This window comes from Hakea prostrata, chromosome 5 (genome assembly GCF_041222555.1).
Source record: "Hakea prostrata isolate BN-2017 chromosome 5, UWA_Hpros_2, whole genome shotgun sequence".
NCBI lineage: Eukaryota > Viridiplantae > Streptophyta > Magnoliopsida > Proteales > Proteaceae > Hakea > Hakea prostrata.
The window spans coordinates 2496073-2517321 of NC_142604.1; the positions used below are offsets into that span (position 1 = coordinate 2496073).

Sequence of the window (21249 nt, forward strand, 5' to 3'; positions counted from 1 at the left end):
TTGAGATGGAATAGGAATAGAAATTACCTTTAATTATAAAAAAAATCTTTCTTTTTCATTTTCTTATGTTTTTGAAAACTCAAATATTGAGTGAATTTTTTAAATGGGATTTGTTAAAAAATGTGTGGTAAAGGGCAAACGAATTATAAATAGTATGAAAAAAAGGGAGGTGACTATTTGTTAAAAACGTAGGATTTGTTTGGATTAGGAGATGTTAATTAATGAAATGTAAAAGACATCCGACACTTAAGCTCTTTGAAGAATGCCATTTTTCTTTCGTTTCTAAGAGATTCAATCATTCAATCATGTATTAGATCACCTAGCAAGGAAGGCCAAGTCACTTTCAAAAATGATTAAGTGACTGAAAAAATATAATAAATAAAAAATTCAATAGTCTTTAATCATAACCTTCTATTTGGCATAAAAGTGGACTGTAGTGCACAATGGAAGATTTTCCTCCTGCATAAGTAAACCGTAATCGTAATAAGTGGGTGTTCGTTGAGAAGACATAATTCTATTGCTTTATTTTTCTAACGAATTATCCCCTGGGTGTATGACGACTGTATGTAATAGCTAGGCCAATTATTTTCTCAGGAAAAGAATTTTTTAAAGAAAAAGGAGAAAGAAAAACGAACTAGAAAACCATTATTTGCACCCAAACATTTGGAACCGATTATGCCCTTTACCGTTTAAAAATTTTCTGTTGCAATCACCCAAAATTTCCCTTGCAACCAAAAGGAATCCTAGTCCGTCAGTGAAGTGGAGTCAAACTAAAGCAAAAAGATAGAAGGGGTGGATAAATTCAACTTGGAAGTCAAGACCAACACAAAAGAAACCCAGTAAAAGAAACAACAATGAAATCACAAGATCAGGCCGCAGTTTTCATATTAACTACACATCTGTACACAATGAGCAAAAAATCCCAGTCAGTTTTTGAACTTCAGAGCTCCTCTTGACCAAAACTCAATCCTCTTCTATTGGGGGAAGAAAAGGGAAGAGAAAGGGAGAGAGGGGGGGGGGGGGGACATTAGAATTTTCTTATCTAACTAACAACATACGAGATTAAAGCTCAGCACCCCTATCTTTCAAACGATTATGAAACCCCATCTTTCCTTGCAATGCACATCCCTAGATTTGGAGAGAAAAGTTCAATCCCATTAATTTATGAGAACCAGAAAATTTCAAGTTGAAGGGAGTGGTAATTCTTTGAATAAAGAAAGAAAGATTCATACAACAATCAATTCTCTAGTAGATTTTATCTGGAGGTATACATCATCATCTCATAACCACGAAATCTAGAATTCTGGATCTAACACAGGGTCAACGACACTGCTTACGCATGCATAGTACTTGTATGGAGCACTACCAACACATGTTCAACATCAATCACCACAGTGAAAGCTTCACAGACAAAATTACCATGACTACAACCATTGTTCAGTCACCCGAGAAAGAAAAAAAAAAGGTTAACAACCTAAAATTTTTAACAAGTTGATTTCAATTCTAATACATGTGTTCATTGAACATGGACAGTTATCTACATTTCTACACACCTCACCCATTGCACAAACTAGTCATGATTAACAGAAAATGTAACAAGCATCAAAATGAGGTTCTACTATTCATTCCCCCCCCCCCCCCCCCCAAAAAAAAAAAAAAAAAAAAAAGGTTCTACTATTCAGGCTCTGGTGACATCCCTTAACTAGCTATGTACAGGAGTGCCATCACAGGATGAGTAATGGATACAAGAAACCCACAGTCCAGTCATCAACTATAACCTTCTCAGACAACAAAATGAACTTACTCCAGTTAAAGAGGAGCAATGCAAACTTATCTGGTGGAACAGCTTTTCAACCCCTGAAGCTCCCTGGAACACCATGAGACAAATGACTTTTTTCACCTGAATGAACCAAGGATTGTACTGATTAGACAAAGATGACAGAACATTATTTATGATAACAAAAATCTTTTCATTTGGACAAACGGAAAGTTAAAAAAGAACTACCACTAATAACCACTCCTTTCTAAAGAGTACGCTACCGTTTGTAGAGAGCCTTAACGTCACACCCCAATAAAGGGCTTTCAAGGAATGAATCGCCACATTCCTTTATGTCAATTGACTCCATTTCAAAATCTTGATGACCACAGCATTCACTCCATTCAAACCACATCTTTGCTATTAACTCTTTCCTAAAGCAGGTAAGATGGCCTTCCTCCTCAGGAGAGTCGGCAGCAACCAATCTGTACACAAAAACCTTCCTCTCCTGGCCCGGTCGAAATGCACGACCAATTGCTTGCCGGGTAACCGATGGATTTAGGTGAATATCCAAAATCAGTACACGGGACGCCCCAACAAGGGAAATCCCCTCACCACACGCCTTGATTGAACCAAAGAAAACCTTTGCATCGGGGGAATTGTTAAACCGGTCCATGGACAATTCCCTTTGTTCAGGACTAGAATCACCACAGATCATAAAAATTTCCTTCCCAGGACTCCAACCTTTTATCTTGACAATCAATCTCTCTAAGAATTTCAGCGGGAGGAGATACTGACTAAAAACAAGCAGCTTTTCACCAGCAGAATCGCACAAGCCCAAAAGATTAAGAAAAAATCTGGTCTTGACCCCATCTTTCAAATCCATTTTCCCTAATAAGTCATCAATCTTCTCATCACTAAAGTTTCCAACTCTTTCTCCAGCTGTTGCAGTATCAGAGAGCTCTTTCAACAGCGGGTGCATAAAAACGGCACTCCCCACGGAACTCTTCTTGAATTTTTCCATATTCTTCAATTTTTCTACTGCGTTCTTCTGTTTATTGGTCAGATTTAGAAGTACAGTAAAGTCAACAAGACCTGGCAATTCCTCCAAGAAATCTCCCTTGTAATAATGAAGGACATTATTTGTCATTTCACGAAGGTCTTGTATGACTGTCACCTTCCTTTTGAAATCTTCATCATTTTGCAAGGTGTCTTCAACTAACTCGAAAAAGGAGGATTCCACACCATTTTTTAAGAACTTCTTTCCTGATATGTGAACCCTACTAAGAACTCGCTTTACAATATGACGAGAAGATTCCAACTTCAAAAACTTAGGGCGAACGAGGTTCAAAATATTGAAGACCTCCTTCACATGATTTTGAAATAAGGTGCCAGAAAGAACCACCTTTCTTGGAGTCTGCACCTTGGCAAGTGAGTGTAACACATCAGTGTTTTCGTTCCTGGGTGTATGACCTTCATCCAATATAAGAATTGAAGGAACTTTCAGCAATATGTCATGACAAGCAGCTGAAGTTTTGCTGGTTGCACTTCCACAAACAATGTTGGCAAACTGCTTGTACCCCAGAAATAAAATCCCCTTCTGCTCTACCCATATTTTCAAAATTTCTAACTGCTGTAGCCTATTTTCTGCTTTCGAAGAATAGAAGTCATATAAAGGTATGTCCTCCACTTGCCATCTTTGGAACTCTTTCCTCCATGTACCGAGTATACCTTTGGGTAGTACCACCAGAGGTCTGGCTTGAGGATACCTGGCAAGGAAACTTTGCATGAAACTAATTATCATAAAAGTCTTCCCAGATCCAGGAGCATGTGCAAGGATGCAACCTCCTGGTTTGTCTGTTACTAAGTTCCTTTGCAAGAAATTGAATCCCTCAATTTGATGGGGTTTCATTTGCTGTCTATGCCTTGGATGTGCAGATATTTCAGCCACAGTCAGATCTTCCTGAGACCCTTCAAGTCCAGAAAGAGACACCTCAGTTTGTTCTCTGCCCTTGGAACTCTGAGATTCAGAGATATAAGTTCTTGTTGTCTTTGTGCCCTGGATCATTCAAATTCAGGAATAGTTTATAAATATTCAACAACCTTGACATAACCACATTCCGTGACAAATTAACACGATGTGAGAACAAAATAGCAAACGTTAGTATAAAAAATCATCAAACAGAGACTGCAAAGTCAAACAAAACAGTTTTGATGTCCAAGTAGGAGTCGACTAACCAGAGAGACTTCAAGACCATAAACAAAAGATTGAACAAACCATTTATCTAATTAACAAAAGTGAATCAAAACTCTTTACTACAGCTGAAGCAACAGCAAAGTTGGTGCTTTTTCTTTTTTCAGGGGGAGAGTAGGAGATAAACAACAGCAATAGGAACAAAATCCAAGTTTAAAAAAACTACAATGAGGTTCGTTTCAAGTGGGTCAGTGCCTGCCACTTCCTAGGGGTTAAGAATGTGCATGCAAGCTTCAAATATAAGGATTCCATTTATTATAAGCTAATTTAAAAGAAAAGTTGTCACAGTTGGTTCCTTCTGTTTTGTTCCCAGCAAGTGATTTTTCTACCCCGAGGCCAGAGCCACCATCCATGGGATATAGTTGGAATTGAGAAAAAGGAGACTTGCAATATGATTACCATATTGATGTTGCTGAATTAATTAGCATTGATAAGGCCTCCTGAAAAAGTAAGGATGAAAGGAAATTTTAGGGTAGGAACAACAAAGAATATAAGATTTTTTCATTCAAAACGAAGTGTCCTGGCTGGCTCCTGGTCATTCTTTCTTTTCTGGGTAGATGCCTAAATTACCAATCAATGGAAAAAATCGAGGTGATGGACCATCTTGGTACTTCAAAACAGGTGCAGAAGTCAGAGGCGTTAAACTAGTATGTCTTCTGGGCACATTCTTGGAACAAATTGCCTCTTTATTTAACCACAGGAGAAGGCATGTAAACCAAGCCCATTTCTGATCAAGCAGGTTTGTTTAGTCACACAAAACAAATGTATAGTATAAAAAGAAAACAAGAATGCTTCTACATACAAGAACTTATTTGCTTTAAAGGGCAATCAGGTAATTGGATAGCTTTAACCAGACAATCCCAAGAGCCTGGGAGTTTCATACAGACTGGAAAAGAGACACTACTAGACCATCTGTTGTAGCCACCATTGAGTTGAGGGCCAATAGACCAAGATCTTCAAATAATAGCAAGAAGACATGTCCCTTTTGGGTTAGGTTTGAGATTTGGGGAAAATAAGAGAATAATGGTTTAAGGTAAGCTATGGAGGATAAGGCTAGAATTGAATGTTATGGCGGCCGTGGAGAATACTCAGTTCAAATTGGAAATTTATGGGGGGGGAAAAAAAAGGGGACACTAAGGGTGGGAAGCATGACTTGAAATTAGGGTTTTCAGTAATTCTAGGGTTAGCAAAAACCTAGAGTATTGCTAGGATTTTGGGGCTGTAAGTAGGTCCAGCATAAAGGAAGGGAGAATTTTTTTTATAAGACAGCTAAAATAAAGGACAAGAAGAGTAGAGCCCTAGACCCCTCTTTTTTTTTTTTTTTTTTTTCTTTTTCTTCAGTGAATCAATCTAAGACCACGTTAGATGTATTAAAAGTGAAGATGGTAAAGTCCTAGTACGTGATGACACCAAGAAGAGATGGGAAGTTTATTTCTATGGCCTACTATATGAACATACTTCAGGTATCCATGACTCGATGATTACACCATTCGCCATCACACCAACTTTTAAACATATATGCAAATAATTACAACGTTTGAAGTAAAAGAAGCTCTAAAGAGGATGGAATAGGCAAGTTACAAGGTCATGATGAATCCCAATAAAAGTATGGACGAGCTTAGAAACCTATGTGTTAGCTTGGCTGACCAAATTCTTCCGGATCCTCCACCTCCTTTTGGCTGGACCCTTGGCATCCGTCAGGCATTCTCTTTAACCTCCTTGGCCCCCACTCTGTCTATGACACCCGCATTCCTAAGCTCACACCTCTCTCTACCTTCATCTCTAATGGTTCTTGGTCCCCTCTCCCTTACCTTAGACTCACACAAGTGTGGAACTCTCTCCCTCCCCTATATACTGGCATCTCCCGTGACACCACCACTTGGCTTCCTACCTCCACCAAGCTCTTCTCCACCTCCTCAACTTGGAACCTCCTCAGACTCCCTTCTCCCCCTGCACCTTGGGCCCCCTAGTTTGGTTTAAAGGTCACATTCCCTGTCATTTCCTGACCCTCTGGAGAGCCCTTAACCTAGCCCTACCTAACCAAGCTTTCCTCATTAGCCATCACATCCCAGTCAACCCTATCTGCAACCTTTACTGGAACTATCCTGAAGACCTCGAGCACTTTTTCTTCTTATGCCCCTTCTCCCGATCTCTTTGGGAGAAAGCCCTTGCTTCCATTTGGCCTAGGTCAAGGCGCTCTTACGGCTTTGCTCAAGATTGGGCTTGATGCTTGCAAGTTTTCTTGGGCTCTTCTCTTTGCGACCGAATTGGTAAGCTAGTGTTTGGTGCGATTATACACCACTTATGGTGGGAGCAAAACCTTAGGCGTTGGTCCTCCACATCTAGATCCCTTGATATGATTTGGAAGACTATTTGTTCTGAAGTCTCTTCTAGACTTCTTTAATTCCCCATCCCCCGGTGACTGACTCTCCCAGGAATAGGCTAATTGTTAGTGCCTGGAGTCTCACCTCTTCCTTTAGGTCTCCCCAATGAGAGGCTTTTTTCCCCTCCCCCGTGAAAGGCTTCCCCCCCCCCTTCTCCCTTTGTATTCTTGGCGTTGTTGTCTTTAATATATTTCTTTATTCATCCAAAAAAAAAAAAGATTATGAACACAAGAAAATGCCGAATAAATGGAGAAGCATCTTGGTCCCCTTTCACAAAAATAAAGGAGATATTCAAAACTATAATAACTATGGTGATATAAAACTGATGAGTCATACTATAAAATTATGGGATAGAGTAATTGAAACCCATTTGAGACAAGAACCCGCTATTAGATTCCAGTTCTACCCCATTTTGACCTTCCAATTTCAAGATATAAACATTTCCTTGAACTTTTGTACTCCCTAAAACCCCAAAGCAAAAACTCTCATATCTTCTAATTTAACCAACCATACTTGGGGAAACAACCCATTCTGACCCCTATAGACCCCAATGTCCCATTTCAAGGAATTTATCCTATATCTCACATAGGATGGACTACCTACAACAACAAACAACAACAACAACAATAAGCCTTGTCCCAACTAAATGGGGCCGGCTACATGGATTCTTGCCCTCCAATCAGTTCAGTTCGAGGCCATGTTAGATACAAGGCCTAAGCTATACATATCCTTTCTCACCACTTCTCCTAAGGTTATCTTAGGTCTACCCCTAGCTCTTCTAGTTCCTTCAATATGGATTATATCACTTTTCCGTACAGGGACATTTATAGGTCTCCGTTGAACGTGGTCGTGCCACCTCAGACGACTTTCTTGAAACTTATCACTTATGGGAGCAACTCCCAGACCAACTCTAATATGATCATTTCTTATCTTATCCATCCTAGTTTTACCACTCATCTATCTTAGCATCCTCATTTCTGCTACACTGAGTTTATCTATATGATTCTTTTTAACAGCCTAACACTCTGCAGTGTACATCATAGTTGGTCGAACAACGGTCCTATAAAATTTTCCTTTAAGCTTTAATGGAATACACCGATCACATAAGTCCCTGGACGCACCTCTCCACTTCATCCACCCTATTTTAATTTTTTGGGAAATCTCATCCTCTAAATCACCTCTTTTACTTATGATTGAACCTAGGTACCTAAAACAATCACTCTGAGGAATCTCTTTATCGTCCAGTATCACCACCTCATCATCTGCCCGATAATGACTAAAGTTACAAACTAAATATTCTGTCTTCGATCTACTAAGTTTAAAGCCTTTTGATTCCAAAGCTACTCTCCATGATTCTAATTTGGTATTAATCCCCACTTGGGTCTCATCAATCAACACAATATCATCCGCAAAAAGCATACACTAGGGGAACTCATCTTGAATGTCTTTGGTTAAGTCATCCATTACTAATGCAAACATATATGGGCTTAAAGTTGACCCTTGATGTAGCCCAACTGTTATCGGGAATTCATTACTTTGTCCCCCCACAGTTCTAACGCTAGTCACCGAACCATCATACATATCCTTAACTATATCTACATATTTACTTGCAACACTTCTTTTCTTTAGTACTTGCCATTAACACTCTAGGGACTCTATCATAAATTTTTTCTAGGTCAATAAATACCATATGAAGGTCTTTCCTACAATCTCTATACCTTTCCATAAGTCTGTCTCCTAATTAGATAAATAGCCTCCGTTGTAGATCTCCCTGGCATAAACCCAAATTGATTCTCCGTAACTGTAGTTAAGTGTCTCAAACGGGTTTCAATTATTCTCTCCCATAATTTCATCGTATGGCTCATCAATTTAATGCCCCTATAGTTATTACAACTTTGAATATCTCCTTTATTTTTGTAAATTAGAACCATGACACTTCTCCTCCATTCATTTGGCATTTTCCTGTGCTCATAATCTTATTAAACAACTTAGTCAACCAAACTAGTCCATGGGTTCCTAAGCTCTTCCATACTTCAATTGGGATTTCATCAGGACCTTGTGTCTTGCCGAGTTTCATCCTCCTTAAAGCCTCTTTTACTTCGGACATCGAAATTCTACGTATATAAGTTCGGACATTGGTGCCTTAGTGAAAGGTGTAATCGTCCGAATCATAAGCGCTTGAAAAATGCTCATTTAGTGAACTAGAGAAATAGGTTTCCCATCTTTTCTTAATGTCCTCCTCACAAACTAATACTTTACCATCTCCATTTTTAATACATCTAACATGGTCAAGATCCCCTCATCTTAGCTATCTTATAAATAGATTTTTCCCCTTCCTTTGTGCCCAACTTATTGTATAACTCTTCATACTTCTTTTCCCTTGCTTTTCCCGCAATTTTCTTAGCTTAATTTCTATCCAACCTATACTTCTGAAGATCCTCAACATCCTTAGTTATTTGCCATGTCTTAAAACTAACTTTTTTATTCCTAATGGCAGCTTGAATCTCACTATCCCACCACCACGTCTCTATAAGAATGGAGCTTTCCTTTTGATTCACCTATGACATCTTTAGCCACCTTTCTAATACACATAGCCATCTCATTCCACATTGCATTGGTATCCCCTTTAAAATCACATTTTCCTTGTTTGACCACTTCATTAACGAAGGATTTTGAGCACTCTCCTTTCAAATTCCACCATCTTATTCTAGAAATAGTTTACCTTGGACCTCTTATGTGTTCTTGGGACTAAGCACGTATCCAAGACCACAAGTCTATGTTGTGCAGTTAAGCTTTCCCCCGGTATCACCTTGCAATCCTTGCATAACAAGGCGGTTTTTCAACTGCTTTGTTTTGAACCACTTAATTGACACGCTATTTTTTTTTCTTCTGTTTTTCACCTAAGTGCTACCGTTTTGTCACCTTGTACGCCTAGACACTAAAGCAACCGCTTTTTTGACATTTTGTACTTAATATTTTTTTCTTAACTTCTTTTTTTTATCAAAATTTATTCTACAAAACGGTATATAAATTTAATAGCTTAGTCATTTTGGAATCGAGGCCCAAATTGCAAAGGAACTCCGAAGCTCAAAGTGACATAGGACCTCTACAAGCTCCGGGGACCCCTGTGCCCGTCAACAACAGAATGTGAAGCATGAGCCATACTCAACATCGAGAATCAATGAATCATTAAATGGACAATAGTTGGATCGGAATAATGAGATCTATTAATTTATCGTGTTGGCCTTGTTAGTACAGTCGTTGTTATGATGCTTGATGAGATGAACTTATTTTTGTGTTCTTTTTTGGGATAATTTTTCATAATTATGATTCTTGAATGCTTTCTTTTTTGGATGAATGTGACTATTGAATGTTTGTTTAGTTTATTATAGAAAGTAGCTGTATTAAAAAGTAGTTTAAAAGTATTTGTATGAAAAAATTTTAACCCTACCTCTTTGGTCATTTTATTGCCGCCTAGGCACTGCTTTGTTGCCTAATAGCCTAGGCGGAGCCCCAATCGCTTTGGTCAACTTTCCGCCTTGACAACCTTGGGCCCACATTCAGTTGAGGCTGCATTATAGAAATTCTAACTGAAACACAACATAGCTCTAGTATTTGCAAAGGAGTGTGACAAGGGCCTAATTACAACCTAAAAGGACTCCTATAACCTAACTAACGTAAACCGACCCAAAAACTAACTCAATTTGAACCCACATTGAACCGTTTCAGACTCAAATATTACCTTCCACATTCCCTAAAAATGAAAATGGAGTAATAGAGTCAACTACTCAGTCAGACACATTATTGGGAAAGACAAGGAAAATCATCTTCTGCAGCAAAAAAACTTTTCCAAATCAACCAATGGAAGAGGAAAAAACAACTAATCATGACGGATAGGAGGTCCTAATCATGATGGATAGGAGATCCTTATACTGTCCGTATCCAAAACGAAGCAAGATGTCTCACGCATACCTTTATCCACTGAAAGTCAAATATTGTTTCAATCCCCCTTTCTATAATGCCACAAACCCGGCAGACATATCCAAGATCATCCTTAAGAACAAAAGAATGATCACATTCTTCATCCTCTCCTTCTTTACTGTGTTCAAAAGCTGAGCTATCAGGAGCAGCATCCTGAAAAAATATACAAAAGTGAATCACCAAACTATCTCATAGGTTCAAAAAGAAACTTAAATATCCTCAAGGGTATCCATAGAAATTCAAAATAAAGAAAAACGAGGCATGATACACCCAACAAAATCAAATCTTTGTGCCATGCATTCATTATATAATAGTAGCAAGATCATGACACTGACAAAACCACAAAATTCATCATCCTGACTTCCTAATCAAAACAAGAAACAAATATCTCACACTCATATCTTAGATCTTCAAAAAAGCAGTGTCTGTTTTGTTTAAGGATTTGTGCCTGTAGCATTTCTACAATTAAACCGGAAATGAACATGACCTGTAACGTTAGTAGCATAGACTTATCAGCCTCACTGGAAATAACTAAAGGTTTCACACCGGAAGGTTGAGCATCAAACCAGCAAAGGAGCCTTGTTACAGGTTTGGCTGGTCAAAAACGGTTTAAAACATTATAAAAAAAATTAAAAAAGAAGAAGAAGAATAAGATTGGCAAAAAATAAGAAAGAAATGAAATAAAGAAAAGATAGCATACAAAAATGTACCATCAGCACTTAGTAGCATAAAGTTCGGTGAGTTACTGCATTCCAAAGATCATTTTCATTTGAGTCACCTTACACACAGCATATTTGATTTTTAATCAACCAAAATGAATTGCCTTCCTCTGGCTGGAAGGTAATCGAATGTCAGATTGAACTGAAAATATTGACGCCAGTTTCAGTAAGGCCAAAACTGAGATGTGGCGGCTCTTGTTTTGAGTTTTTGACAGAGTTTCGAACCTGGGCTGAAAACTTGGGTTTCAAAAAAGACATGCTGATTCAGATCAGTCCACATATCCAAATCTGAAAACCAGACTTGAAAAGGTCTAGCTAATTTGCTAGTTCCAGCAGCCTGCTTGGGGAAAGAAATAGAGAAGTGAAGAGATAAGAAGCTGTTAGGGAATGAGAACAGTGCCCTTGAACAGGAAGACAAAGAAAATGGGGCAGTCTTAGCTACAAAATTCAAATCTAAATCATGTATTCTATTCCAATAATCATTTTCATCGAGATTCATTGCATATATATAAGACATCGAAAGAAAGGCTCCTAAATCTAGAACTCTTAGGTAGCTAAGCTAGATAAACAAGGACTTTCAAATTTTAACTGAATGGTTGAAAGCTGATTCTTCCAAGTAATTTCAAGAAAACTTGAATCCTACACCACTAACCAAAATAGGACTCTTTGACGACTAAATTAAAGCCAACTACTTTACTTCATGGATCCCATATAACTAATAAAACATACTTTATAGTATGTAAATTTGAAATCCCATATTTAGGTCTTATAATGCAGCTCATCATAGTTAAATCTGAGGAATTAAAAGCCCATACCCCCTATATATAAAATAAGACCAAATTTTGGAGAGGCCAGTATTATTCCTGTTGGTTGATTAAAAACTTCCTCAAGTTTTGAAGAAGGGTAGAGATAATAACAATTGGAGGGACACATGCAGCTCCTTGTCTTCAAGTCAAACAAATTAAAAATATGAAACTGTGATCACATTTTCTTATCATAAAACATGTGAGGAAGCAAGACGTCATGACACAGAAAAACTTCTGTTGCAATGCAATCTTTCACAATTGAATAACTTCCCAACTAAAATCTAATGGGCCAACCACCTAATTAATATAGTTGAAGCCCAAGTCTTCAAAATAACTTAGGCATCAAGCACAACTAGCCAAAATAAGACTCTCTAGCCCCCTCCCCCCACTTTTAGACCATCGTCCAAAAACTTGTCTTGACTCGGTGTCTTCACAAGCTGAGAGTCAAGAGAACCAAAACCTAGGGATCTCAATAACACAGTGCATTTTTCTAGGCTTCGCTTTGAGGTTTTGGTGTCCAAAATGGTCATATAGTTGGATCCAAAAATTTGAGGGGAACTATTTGGTGTTTTGAATTTGCACCCTTGGTTGCTAGTAATATCAAACCCTATGGAATATTTACTATGCTAGACAATGTTAAGACTTAAAGAGTGCTATGAAACATAACTGGCAAGTAAAACAGAGGAATTATGCAATAATGGATGAAGACACATACAACAACAACCACATTAAGCCTTGTCCCAACTAAAATGGGGCCAGCTACATGGATCATTGCCTTCCAATCAGCTCTATTTGAGGCCATATTAGATACAAGGCCTAAGATATGCATATCCTTTCTCACCACTTCTCCCCAGGTTATCTTATGACTCATAATATTGAATATGATGTAAACCCAGTTTTAGGGTTAGGGGTAGCTGTGGAATTTCCCTAAAACTAAGGGCTGCCAAGGAATTCCAGCAGAGAGGAAGGTTATTTTAGAATGTTTAGGGTGTTCTATAGCCCTGCTGTAATGTCAACTCAGATCTTTTGAACACCCCCCCCCCCACACACACACACAAAAAAACTCAGCTCTGAATTTTTAACAAAATCAGAAAACTAGGGTTTTTTTTTAAGGCTTGGGGGGTTTGCTGAACTTGCTGTCCCTGATGTTCACACCTTGTTTCAATACTTTTGGAACATAAGGAAGAGCCTGACTTGCAGCTGTTCTATATCTCAGAAGTTTAAACTTAGGTTGCAGAAATTCAGAGGAAGAAGATGAAGTGCAGGAATTCTAAGAGAGCTAGGTTTTGAGGGTTTAGATGAATTTGAGAGTAGGGATGGAGTTAGGAGTGAATTGCAATCCAAGTAGGGGGGAAAGGGAAGGGAGTGACGATGAGGGGTTTAACAGGGGAGGGGGACTGCTGATGCCACATAGGAGAAGAAGCCAAGAGGGGAGGGGAATGGGTAAGCTGTAGGGTAGGGGAAGATAAGGGAGGGCCTGGGAGGTGCCGTAGGGGTGGGAGAAGCTGCTGTTGAGGTGCAGCAGCAAAGGGGATGGGGTTTCCTAGGTGCGGGGGACAGGGGAGGGGCTGGAGATGAAGGACAGGGGGAGGGGAGGCTTGCAGGTGAAAAAGGAGGCAGGGAAAGGGGGTAGGGGCTGCTGTACTTGTGTGCTTGCTGTAACCTGAAGAAGAAGCACTTGATTGATTGAAGGTTGCTGGAATGAAGAAGAAGATGCAGAAATCGATGGTAGGTTGCTGATCCTTGAACAAATTTTACTCAACCAGGGTCCCCTCAACTAGGAAACCCTGATCCTCAAACTTAATCAACTTTATTCAATCATCAAAACTGAGAATAACTAAGAACAATAGGCTATTTATAGCCTTCAAAAGACTTTAACACTATGTGGGAATCCTTAATAGACAAGGATCCCACCACTTGACCTGGCTCTTGATTTGGAATCTAAGTAACTAAAAACACATGTTGAAATAAGACATTAACTTAAATAAGCACACGCCTGAATTCTTTTCTAAGTAGAACACTAAAGCACATGTGCCAATTTAAGATAACCAAGGAGTCAACAAAACATACTTTAATCAAAACATAACTCCGAAGACCAATTCAAACACAACTCAACTTAAGAAATTAAACTCAAATAAAACTCTAGAACTAAATCTGGAAATAACCAGCATTGAAAAGAGGGCCAAAATGCTCCAAGTACCCCTACTAGGAGGTTCGGCCAGCTCAGGGGAGCTTCTTGGGGCCATTCAAGGCGCCCCACTTAGACTTTTGGCCGAGGGGGTCTTTGTATTCACATCAGAATAATTAGTTAAGAAATATTTAATAGTTAAAAGACTCAAAGGTAGAGACTATACAGTACAGAGAACGGTGCATATTATATAGACACCCAGCCAATTACAGGGAATAACATGTGTGATTTGTCATTGACACCCTAGTCAAGATCTCGGAAAACTCAAGCGAAGCAATGCATGTTTGATATTTCCTATGCAGTTCGTTTCAAACAGGTTGAGATCTCAAGATATTTTAGATGCTGCCAAAATCTCAATGAGTTCTTGATGTATGTTTAGGCCTCATGATGCATCCAATTACAAATAAAACCCAAACAAGTAAAGTTCTAGGATCATGAAAAATGGTTTGGCTAAAGTTCCTACAATGCTGTTTGCCAACCAGATGCTGATTCCCACAATGGTTTGGCTTCCTCTTTAGATTGGGACTGACATCATGATGACATTGGTGATCTGAGTAGATTGAGTTAGCTTGAAGGAGCAAAATGAGACAGGGGGTAGGACAAAAATGACTCCAGGAGAAGTGGTGAAGAAAGCCATGCATAGCTTACGACTGGTAACAACCATGGCTTTAAATGAAGCGATGCATAGCTTAGGATCCATCAAGTCAAATCTCATTTAATGGGTATAAATCATAAACCTGAATTGAGTTTAGTTGAGTAGCAACCCAAGAAATTAATATCCTGTGGCTCATAGATATTGAAACAGGACCAAATTTTGCATGGTTAGAAAACTAAGGTTAAGAGCAGATTGTCAAGGACAAAAGCAAGCAACAAATTCTTTTTCTCATGATACAATAAACTGCACTCCATGGGATCACATGTGTTCCATACATTCCAATGAGATGATCGAACAACGCTTTTAGAGAGTGCAAGAAGGTCAATCATGTTGGAGAAAATGCAATAAAGCATTTAAACTTGAGTATAAATAAGTATGGGTACACCTTTAAACATATAAATGATTATGTTTGCCTGCTACAAGATATCAAAAAGTCCTTCCACCCAAAAAAAAAAAAAAAGAAGAAGTCCAAATAACTTTTTCCCCTGATGCCCATTTTGCAGTTCATTAAATTTTCATGAAGCTAACAAATAAAATTTGAGATTCGAAGCATCTATCATTGGACAGAAGAAAGAAAAGAAGTCAATACAATTAATCCTAATGAGGAAAGATGAAAAAGCAACCATCCACGTACTTCCACTTTTATTAAAGTGGGATCAATGATATTCAAGATAAATTACCTTGGAACATTCCAATGCAAATGTCATTTCTCTCCAGATATCCCCAAGTTCATCATCTTCACTACTTTGATGGCTGCCTTTTTCAATCATTGTATCATCCTGAACACCAATATATACACCTTGTTCTTTTCTGGGAACTTTGCTTTTCTCAGTCACTATGTCATCCTGAACACCTTGTTCTTTTCTAGAAACTTTGCTTTTCACAGTCATTGTGTCATCCTGTACACCAACACAAACACCTTGTGCTTTTCTCGAAACTTTGTGCCCACTAGACATTCCCTCTCCATATACACCTTGTGCTTTTCTGGTTACTTTGTCACCACCAGACCTTTCCTCTTCTTTTTTTGTAATATTTCCCTCTCCACATTCTGGCACCTGGAAATAACGATATGCATCCAAAGTCAACGTGAACTGCCATTTTTATCTTAACTTAAAAATATATATATATATATATATATATATATATATATATATATATATATATATATATATATATATTATAAAACAGACCAGTTTAAGTTTCACAGTTTGTTTTTGGCTTGTATCGATAGTGAACTGCATATGAAGGTCACTATTCCCAAATTAAATGGCCTCTGACTATGCCCATTTACCACAATATTGTGGCAAACGATCGTATGCATACCGAATTTAGAGAGAAATGGAGCTGAAACTAAATTAACTACAATAATAATGACTAGAACTATAAAAGAACACTAGGTAGCATGATAACATTCACTTTTCACTTTTCTAGCACCAACCAAAAAAAAAAAAAAAAATCACTTTTCTCCGTTTTGGAGAATAAGTTTGAAAAAGCATGATGGACTACTAAGAAAAGCAATAAATTTTGGTTTTGTCAGCAAAACTGTAAAAGATCATTTCTCTTTGAGATCTCTTGGCTATTTCAAACATTAATTATGAATAAGAAAAAAGAACTATACATATATAAAGAGAGAGAGAGAGAGAGAGAGAGAGAGAGAGAGAGATCATTTCTCTTTGAGATCTCTTGGCTATTTCAAACATTAATTATGAATAAGAAAAAAGAACTATACATATATAAAGAGAGAGAGAGAGAGAGAGAGAGAGAGAGAGAGAGAGAGAGGGAAATCTGCCAGTAAGAGATTATTTATCTTCGTAAGATCAATATGCTGCATCAACCATTAGTTTGGGATGCATTACAAGAGAGAAAGAAAAATAACATGAAAATTTAAGTTGACACAGAATAATCAAAGATCAGGGAAAAAAGGAACTTCATGAGAAGATCAGAAAAGGCTAAAAGCATGTCCTTGCACTTACTATTCAGTAACTTCAATTATTTATTTGACATATAAAGGACTACATTATATATTCACAAACCATTAATCTGTAAAACAAGAACTAGAAAGCTGAAGGGTGGACGTTGAACAGGTTCAAAAAGCAAACAAATTGAAAGCAATGGTTTCATGATTGATTGGATACCATCTCTAAGCATTTCAAGTATAGCACTATGGCTGCTCAAGGTTAAGTGCAGGCATTAAAAATGACAAATTGGTAAATGAAGTGGATTCATTGCCTGACCGAAAGGCTACAAGCAAGGAGCTTGCTGAAGCATCAGCCCTGAAAGAAGGCCACAAAGCACAAGAAACTGCTAAAGTAATACATCATACATCCTAGAGCTATAAGCAACATTCCACTCTTTCAGGTTTAGAAGTTTGTATGAAAAATTCGAAGAGAAAACCATAGCTCCAACAGAAGCAATTAACCAAACTAGGGACATCGTGTGAGGAGGGTTTTTAACAAAGGCTTCTTTTCCTGTTTGAAGAACTTTCTCTTCAACTTTTGCATCCATTGGCAGAAGCAACTATTATGGAGCTTAAATCAATCAAATAAAAGAAAAAGGAGAAATCACAAAATAAAAAACGAAAAAATGAAATAGGGGCTTTGGTTCACTCTGTCATGCACACTTACAGTAAACTGATTTAAATTTGGCAAATAATAATCTATAAAGAATGTGATGGCCTTTTCCATATCAAATCAGTCAAGGCACAAATACTCAGCTTCCTTTTCTTTTCAAGGTTTGGATGTGTGGGTGGATTGTCCAGCCAACTTACTATGGTTCTAAGCATGTTAGTAACTGTACTTGTAACTCCTAAACCAACTCCATATGATTGAGTCCTTTTCCATCTAATCAATGAGTTTTAGACATACATGCAACACCAGAATAACAGATTCAGAAAAAACTTACATATAGATCCCTAAATGGGATTTCTTCAACTGCCTTTCTCAAGACAACTTCCTGATACTGATATGATGGCCTCCTATTTGCATCAATAGCATAGCTTCGATCTAGATTTATGTTCACCAGCTCATTATTTCTCCGTTGATCATACACTGATAAGATGGGGGCAGGTGTAACAGCTACTCCATTTTTCATATTGCAAAGACCATTCTTTTCAGATCCAAATGGAATTTCAAAATTAGAAGCAACAAGCTTTGAACCAGAAGCATGTCTGGAGCCAGTGCTTTCTCCATCTTCTTCATCCGAATCAAGAATTACAATTGCCAAATCAGACTGACCCTGACTGACCTTAGGCACATTGGTTTGCTTGTGCTCTATTGAATTGGAATCACCAGGTACACACGCAGCACTTTCACCACCACATTCATGCAACAGTTTTGAATTTTCATATGCTGGAAAATCATTTGCTATCTGGTCATCTTCTAGATCAATAACATCATGTGAGGGCGAGTGAGGGGTTTGCTGATTCAATGACTCACAAACCTCTCTAGGTTGGCCCTTCGGAGAACTAGAAGTAACAAAGCCATCTCTTTGCAGAAAGGGATGTTTTGCAAATAGGTGAGTTAGAATTTGCATCTTCCGAGCAAGAAGATCCTCAATATCTTTGGTAACACTTCCATATTTGCATTGGTCCACCCCTTCCAACATATTGCGTAATGCAAATGGATCAGAAAAGTCTACGATCTTTCCATCCTTCTGTTTGGTCTTAGCATGCAACCTTTCAATCCAAGACGAGCTGCTGAAATCTTTTCTTTCTTCAGATGTTTTCATTCTTTTGTAGACTCTAGGGTACGACTCTGCTTTCAAAGAAGAAGGGAAAAAAGAAGAAAAAAAACCGCAAGAGAATTTATAAATGCATTCAAATCACCGATACATTTCATCAGATTATTCCATAGAAAATGGGCAAATAAAATCAATCTCATTGCTTGTTTTTAATTTGTTGAGAAGTCAAAGAACTTATAAATTTCAGGCAATTATACCAATGTAGCATACAGGGCGGGCAGGCATTGGTACAATGGAGAGGTTGCTCCATTGTAACAAAGTGGTCACAAGTTTGAAAACAGCCTCTTAACCTGAAGCAGTGGTAAAACTGTGTACATTATGATCCTCGCCAGGCCACGCAATGGCAAGACCTCATGCAGTGGGTATGCCAAAACAATGTGGCCAGTCCAATAACATAAAAACTAAAAAGTAAAATGTACGATACGGATTTTGACTTCTAAGTTAGGAGCAGAATCATTAACAAAAAAAAAAAAAAGTATACGAGCAGAATATATACCAGCAGGTCTGTAAGGCTCGACGGTCCCAAAAAGCGGGTAGGAAGCCTTGGAAGTCCGATCTGGTTGTCGAGCCTCTCTAACTGCCATGGACATTGACCAACTTCTTTTCTCACCCATTGTATCACTGAAGAAAACCATAGATAATCAGAAATTAAATAAAAGCTGTCTCGAATTAAGACAAGGGATAATTTGGTAAAAATAAATTTTAATAACATCAGTCCATCACTCCACTACATTAAACATTTCCAAACCTCGATTCTCAACCCCCCCCCCCCCCCCCCCTCCAAAAAAAAAAAAAAAAAAAAGAGGAAAAGAAAAGAAAAAGAACACAAAACAGAAAAGGGAAGGGAGGAAAAAGGTGCAGAACAAACTGAGAGAACAACAAATGATCTAATTACAACAACCATGAACTAGCATTGCCAAGGAATTTCAGAATACCAACCTGCAAATTCCCTTCTCGATTGTCTATCCACCTCAATTTAATAATATAAATATACATATATATCAACAGCAACAACTGAGAAAGGGCATAGAAGGAGTCGAGAGGGTCAACAGAAATCCTGCTAAACCCTATAAAAGTTGCAGAGGAGCGATTCAAACAAAATAATCTTGAATTGAAAGGGTTAACAAGAAAATGGAAGAAGGTGTGGGTGAGGGGCAGGATTAACCATAACAATCCAGACGCATTACGAGAAGGTAAGAATGTAAAATTCTAAATGCTCCGTGACTTTTGATTTCTGAGAAATGTAACCCAAAAAGAAGGGATAAAAATTGAAGCGAAGAAGAACGAGAAGCAGAACCAGAGAAAACTCACGTAGACGTATGATCAGTCACTAGCAGAGTCGGTGATCGTTGAAATCAATGAAATTGAGGAACTCTCTCTTCATCCACTCTTGAGTTGCAGTCATGCAGACTTGACTTCTTGCCGTGGCAGCACAACCGATTCCCACACTCCTACCCTCCGAGAGTGTGCTCGTTTCGTTGCACAAATCTAAAGAGCAGGAGCGTCGTCGTCACTCGTCGACCGGTTAAATTTAAACTACCCTTTTGGCCTTTTTCTTTTCTTTCTCGGTGAACTGGGGTTACAAACGAGAAGAGTTTTGCGCTCATGCTACCCTCAAACTTGCTGCCTGCCACGTCACATGAGGTCAAGAGCCTCACAGCGTACTGGACCTTTGAGTTGTGACACGCATCTCTTTGAATAGAGGTGGGACCCAATAACGTTCGATGTTCTGACACATGGTTTCTCAGGGGCTATTAGATGGAAAGTCTCGCTATGGGTGGCAATCCGGATTCCTTCTGTTATCGTCCGATTAAGTTAATTTTTTTGATTTACGGACGATAAAGTTAATTTTTTGGATTTATTTTTATATATATATATATATATATATATTTGGTAAACATAAATATTTTACTTGAACAGTTGAAGTATGCGGATATTTTTCTTTACTTTCTACTAAAATATATACCAAAGCATTAATTTCTTAAATTAAACCTAATCAACTCGTAAAATAATAAATATGTCAACTGGTAATAAAAACTTATATCCAATTCATACATTTAGAATAAGCTATTTGTAAAAATAATTATTTGATTATCATTCAAATTCGACTGAATCCATTTGAAAATCGATACGATATTATTCAAATCAATCCAAATATAATAGAATAAGGATATGGTATTATCACTATCCGATCCAAATTCAATCCATTTACACTTCTAATCATATGACAACAAGTGTGGATCACCTATACGCTATTCTGATGCTTCTTCGCTATACATTGAGATACTAAATTTTATGTGGGTTAGCAATGCTCTTGGGAAGGAATGGTCTTTATGCATGTCCAAATGTCAATAAGAAACATAGTGTCGACATCACAAGGGGTAAGAGCGTTCCATGGGTAGAACAAGAATTTGTCCTATGTGTTTGAGTGTAGATGATACCCCACCATGCATAAATTTTCTCTTTGATGTGCATAGATGATATCCTCTCTCAACGGCTACTTGTTCTTGGGTTTCTTTAGTTTTTCCACTGTTTAATGGCAAAGCACGAAGAGACTTATCAAGAGCTTGAGATCTGGGTAGGAGCTGCAGTTTCTCCCCAAACAAACTATGTTCGTTGAAATCAGAGTCAAATTGGTCGAATCGAAAGCAACAGAACTACTGACCATCGTTCAATCTAAGCATTCTTTTATGCTTTAGGGTTTCGGATTCATTTGATCATTCATAGGTGGAGAAGACTTGAACAGATTTTTCTTTCCAAGTTTCGTA

At 38.0% G+C, this 21249-nt stretch overlaps 1 protein-coding gene across 4 annotated transcripts; it reads right to left on the minus strand.

Annotated features, from left to right (window-relative positions):
• Window positions 1–1660: 1660 nt before the first annotated feature.
• On the minus strand, window positions 1661–20071 carry LOC149014369 (protein CHROMATIN REMODELING 35-like). Of its 4 annotated transcripts, none has more exons than XM_089155085.1 (7): window positions 19793–20071; window positions 18978–19102; window positions 17645–18495; window positions 15424–15798; window positions 10367–10528; window positions 2006–3815; window positions 1661–1900 (listed from the first exon to the last, which is right to left on the minus strand). In XM_089155085.1, exons 2-6 carry the CDS (start codon window positions 19093–19095, stop codon window positions 2037–2039), a joined length of 3285 nt encoding a protein of 1094 aa, XP_089011211.1. In that variant the 5' UTR covers window positions 19096–19102; window positions 19793–20071; the 3' UTR covers window positions 1661–1900; window positions 2006–2036. The 4 variants fall into 4 exon arrangements, with proteins under 4 accessions (XP_089011211.1, XP_089011208.1, XP_089011209.1 ...); XM_089155082.1 differs by having other exon boundaries at window positions 2041–3815; window positions 17645–18498; XM_089155083.1 differs by having other exon boundaries at window positions 17645–18498.
• Window positions 20072–21249: the final 1178 nt, after the last annotated feature.

Excerpts from the sequence above, each read along its gene's own strand:
- LOC149014369 (XM_089155082.1), bottom strand. The coding sequence starts at position 19,095 with ATGGGTGAGAAAAGAAGTTGGTCAATGTCCATGGCAGTTAGAGAGGCT. Across the intron at positions 18,499-18,977 it reads CGAGCCTTACAGACCTGCTG|CAGAGTCGTACCCTAGAGTC; the intron begins GTATATATTCTG and ends CTTCTTTGAAAG. Across the intron at positions 10,529-15,423 it reads TTGCATTGGAATGTTCCAAG|GATGCTGCTCCTGATAGCTC; the intron begins GTAATTTATCTT and ends ATATTTTTTCAG.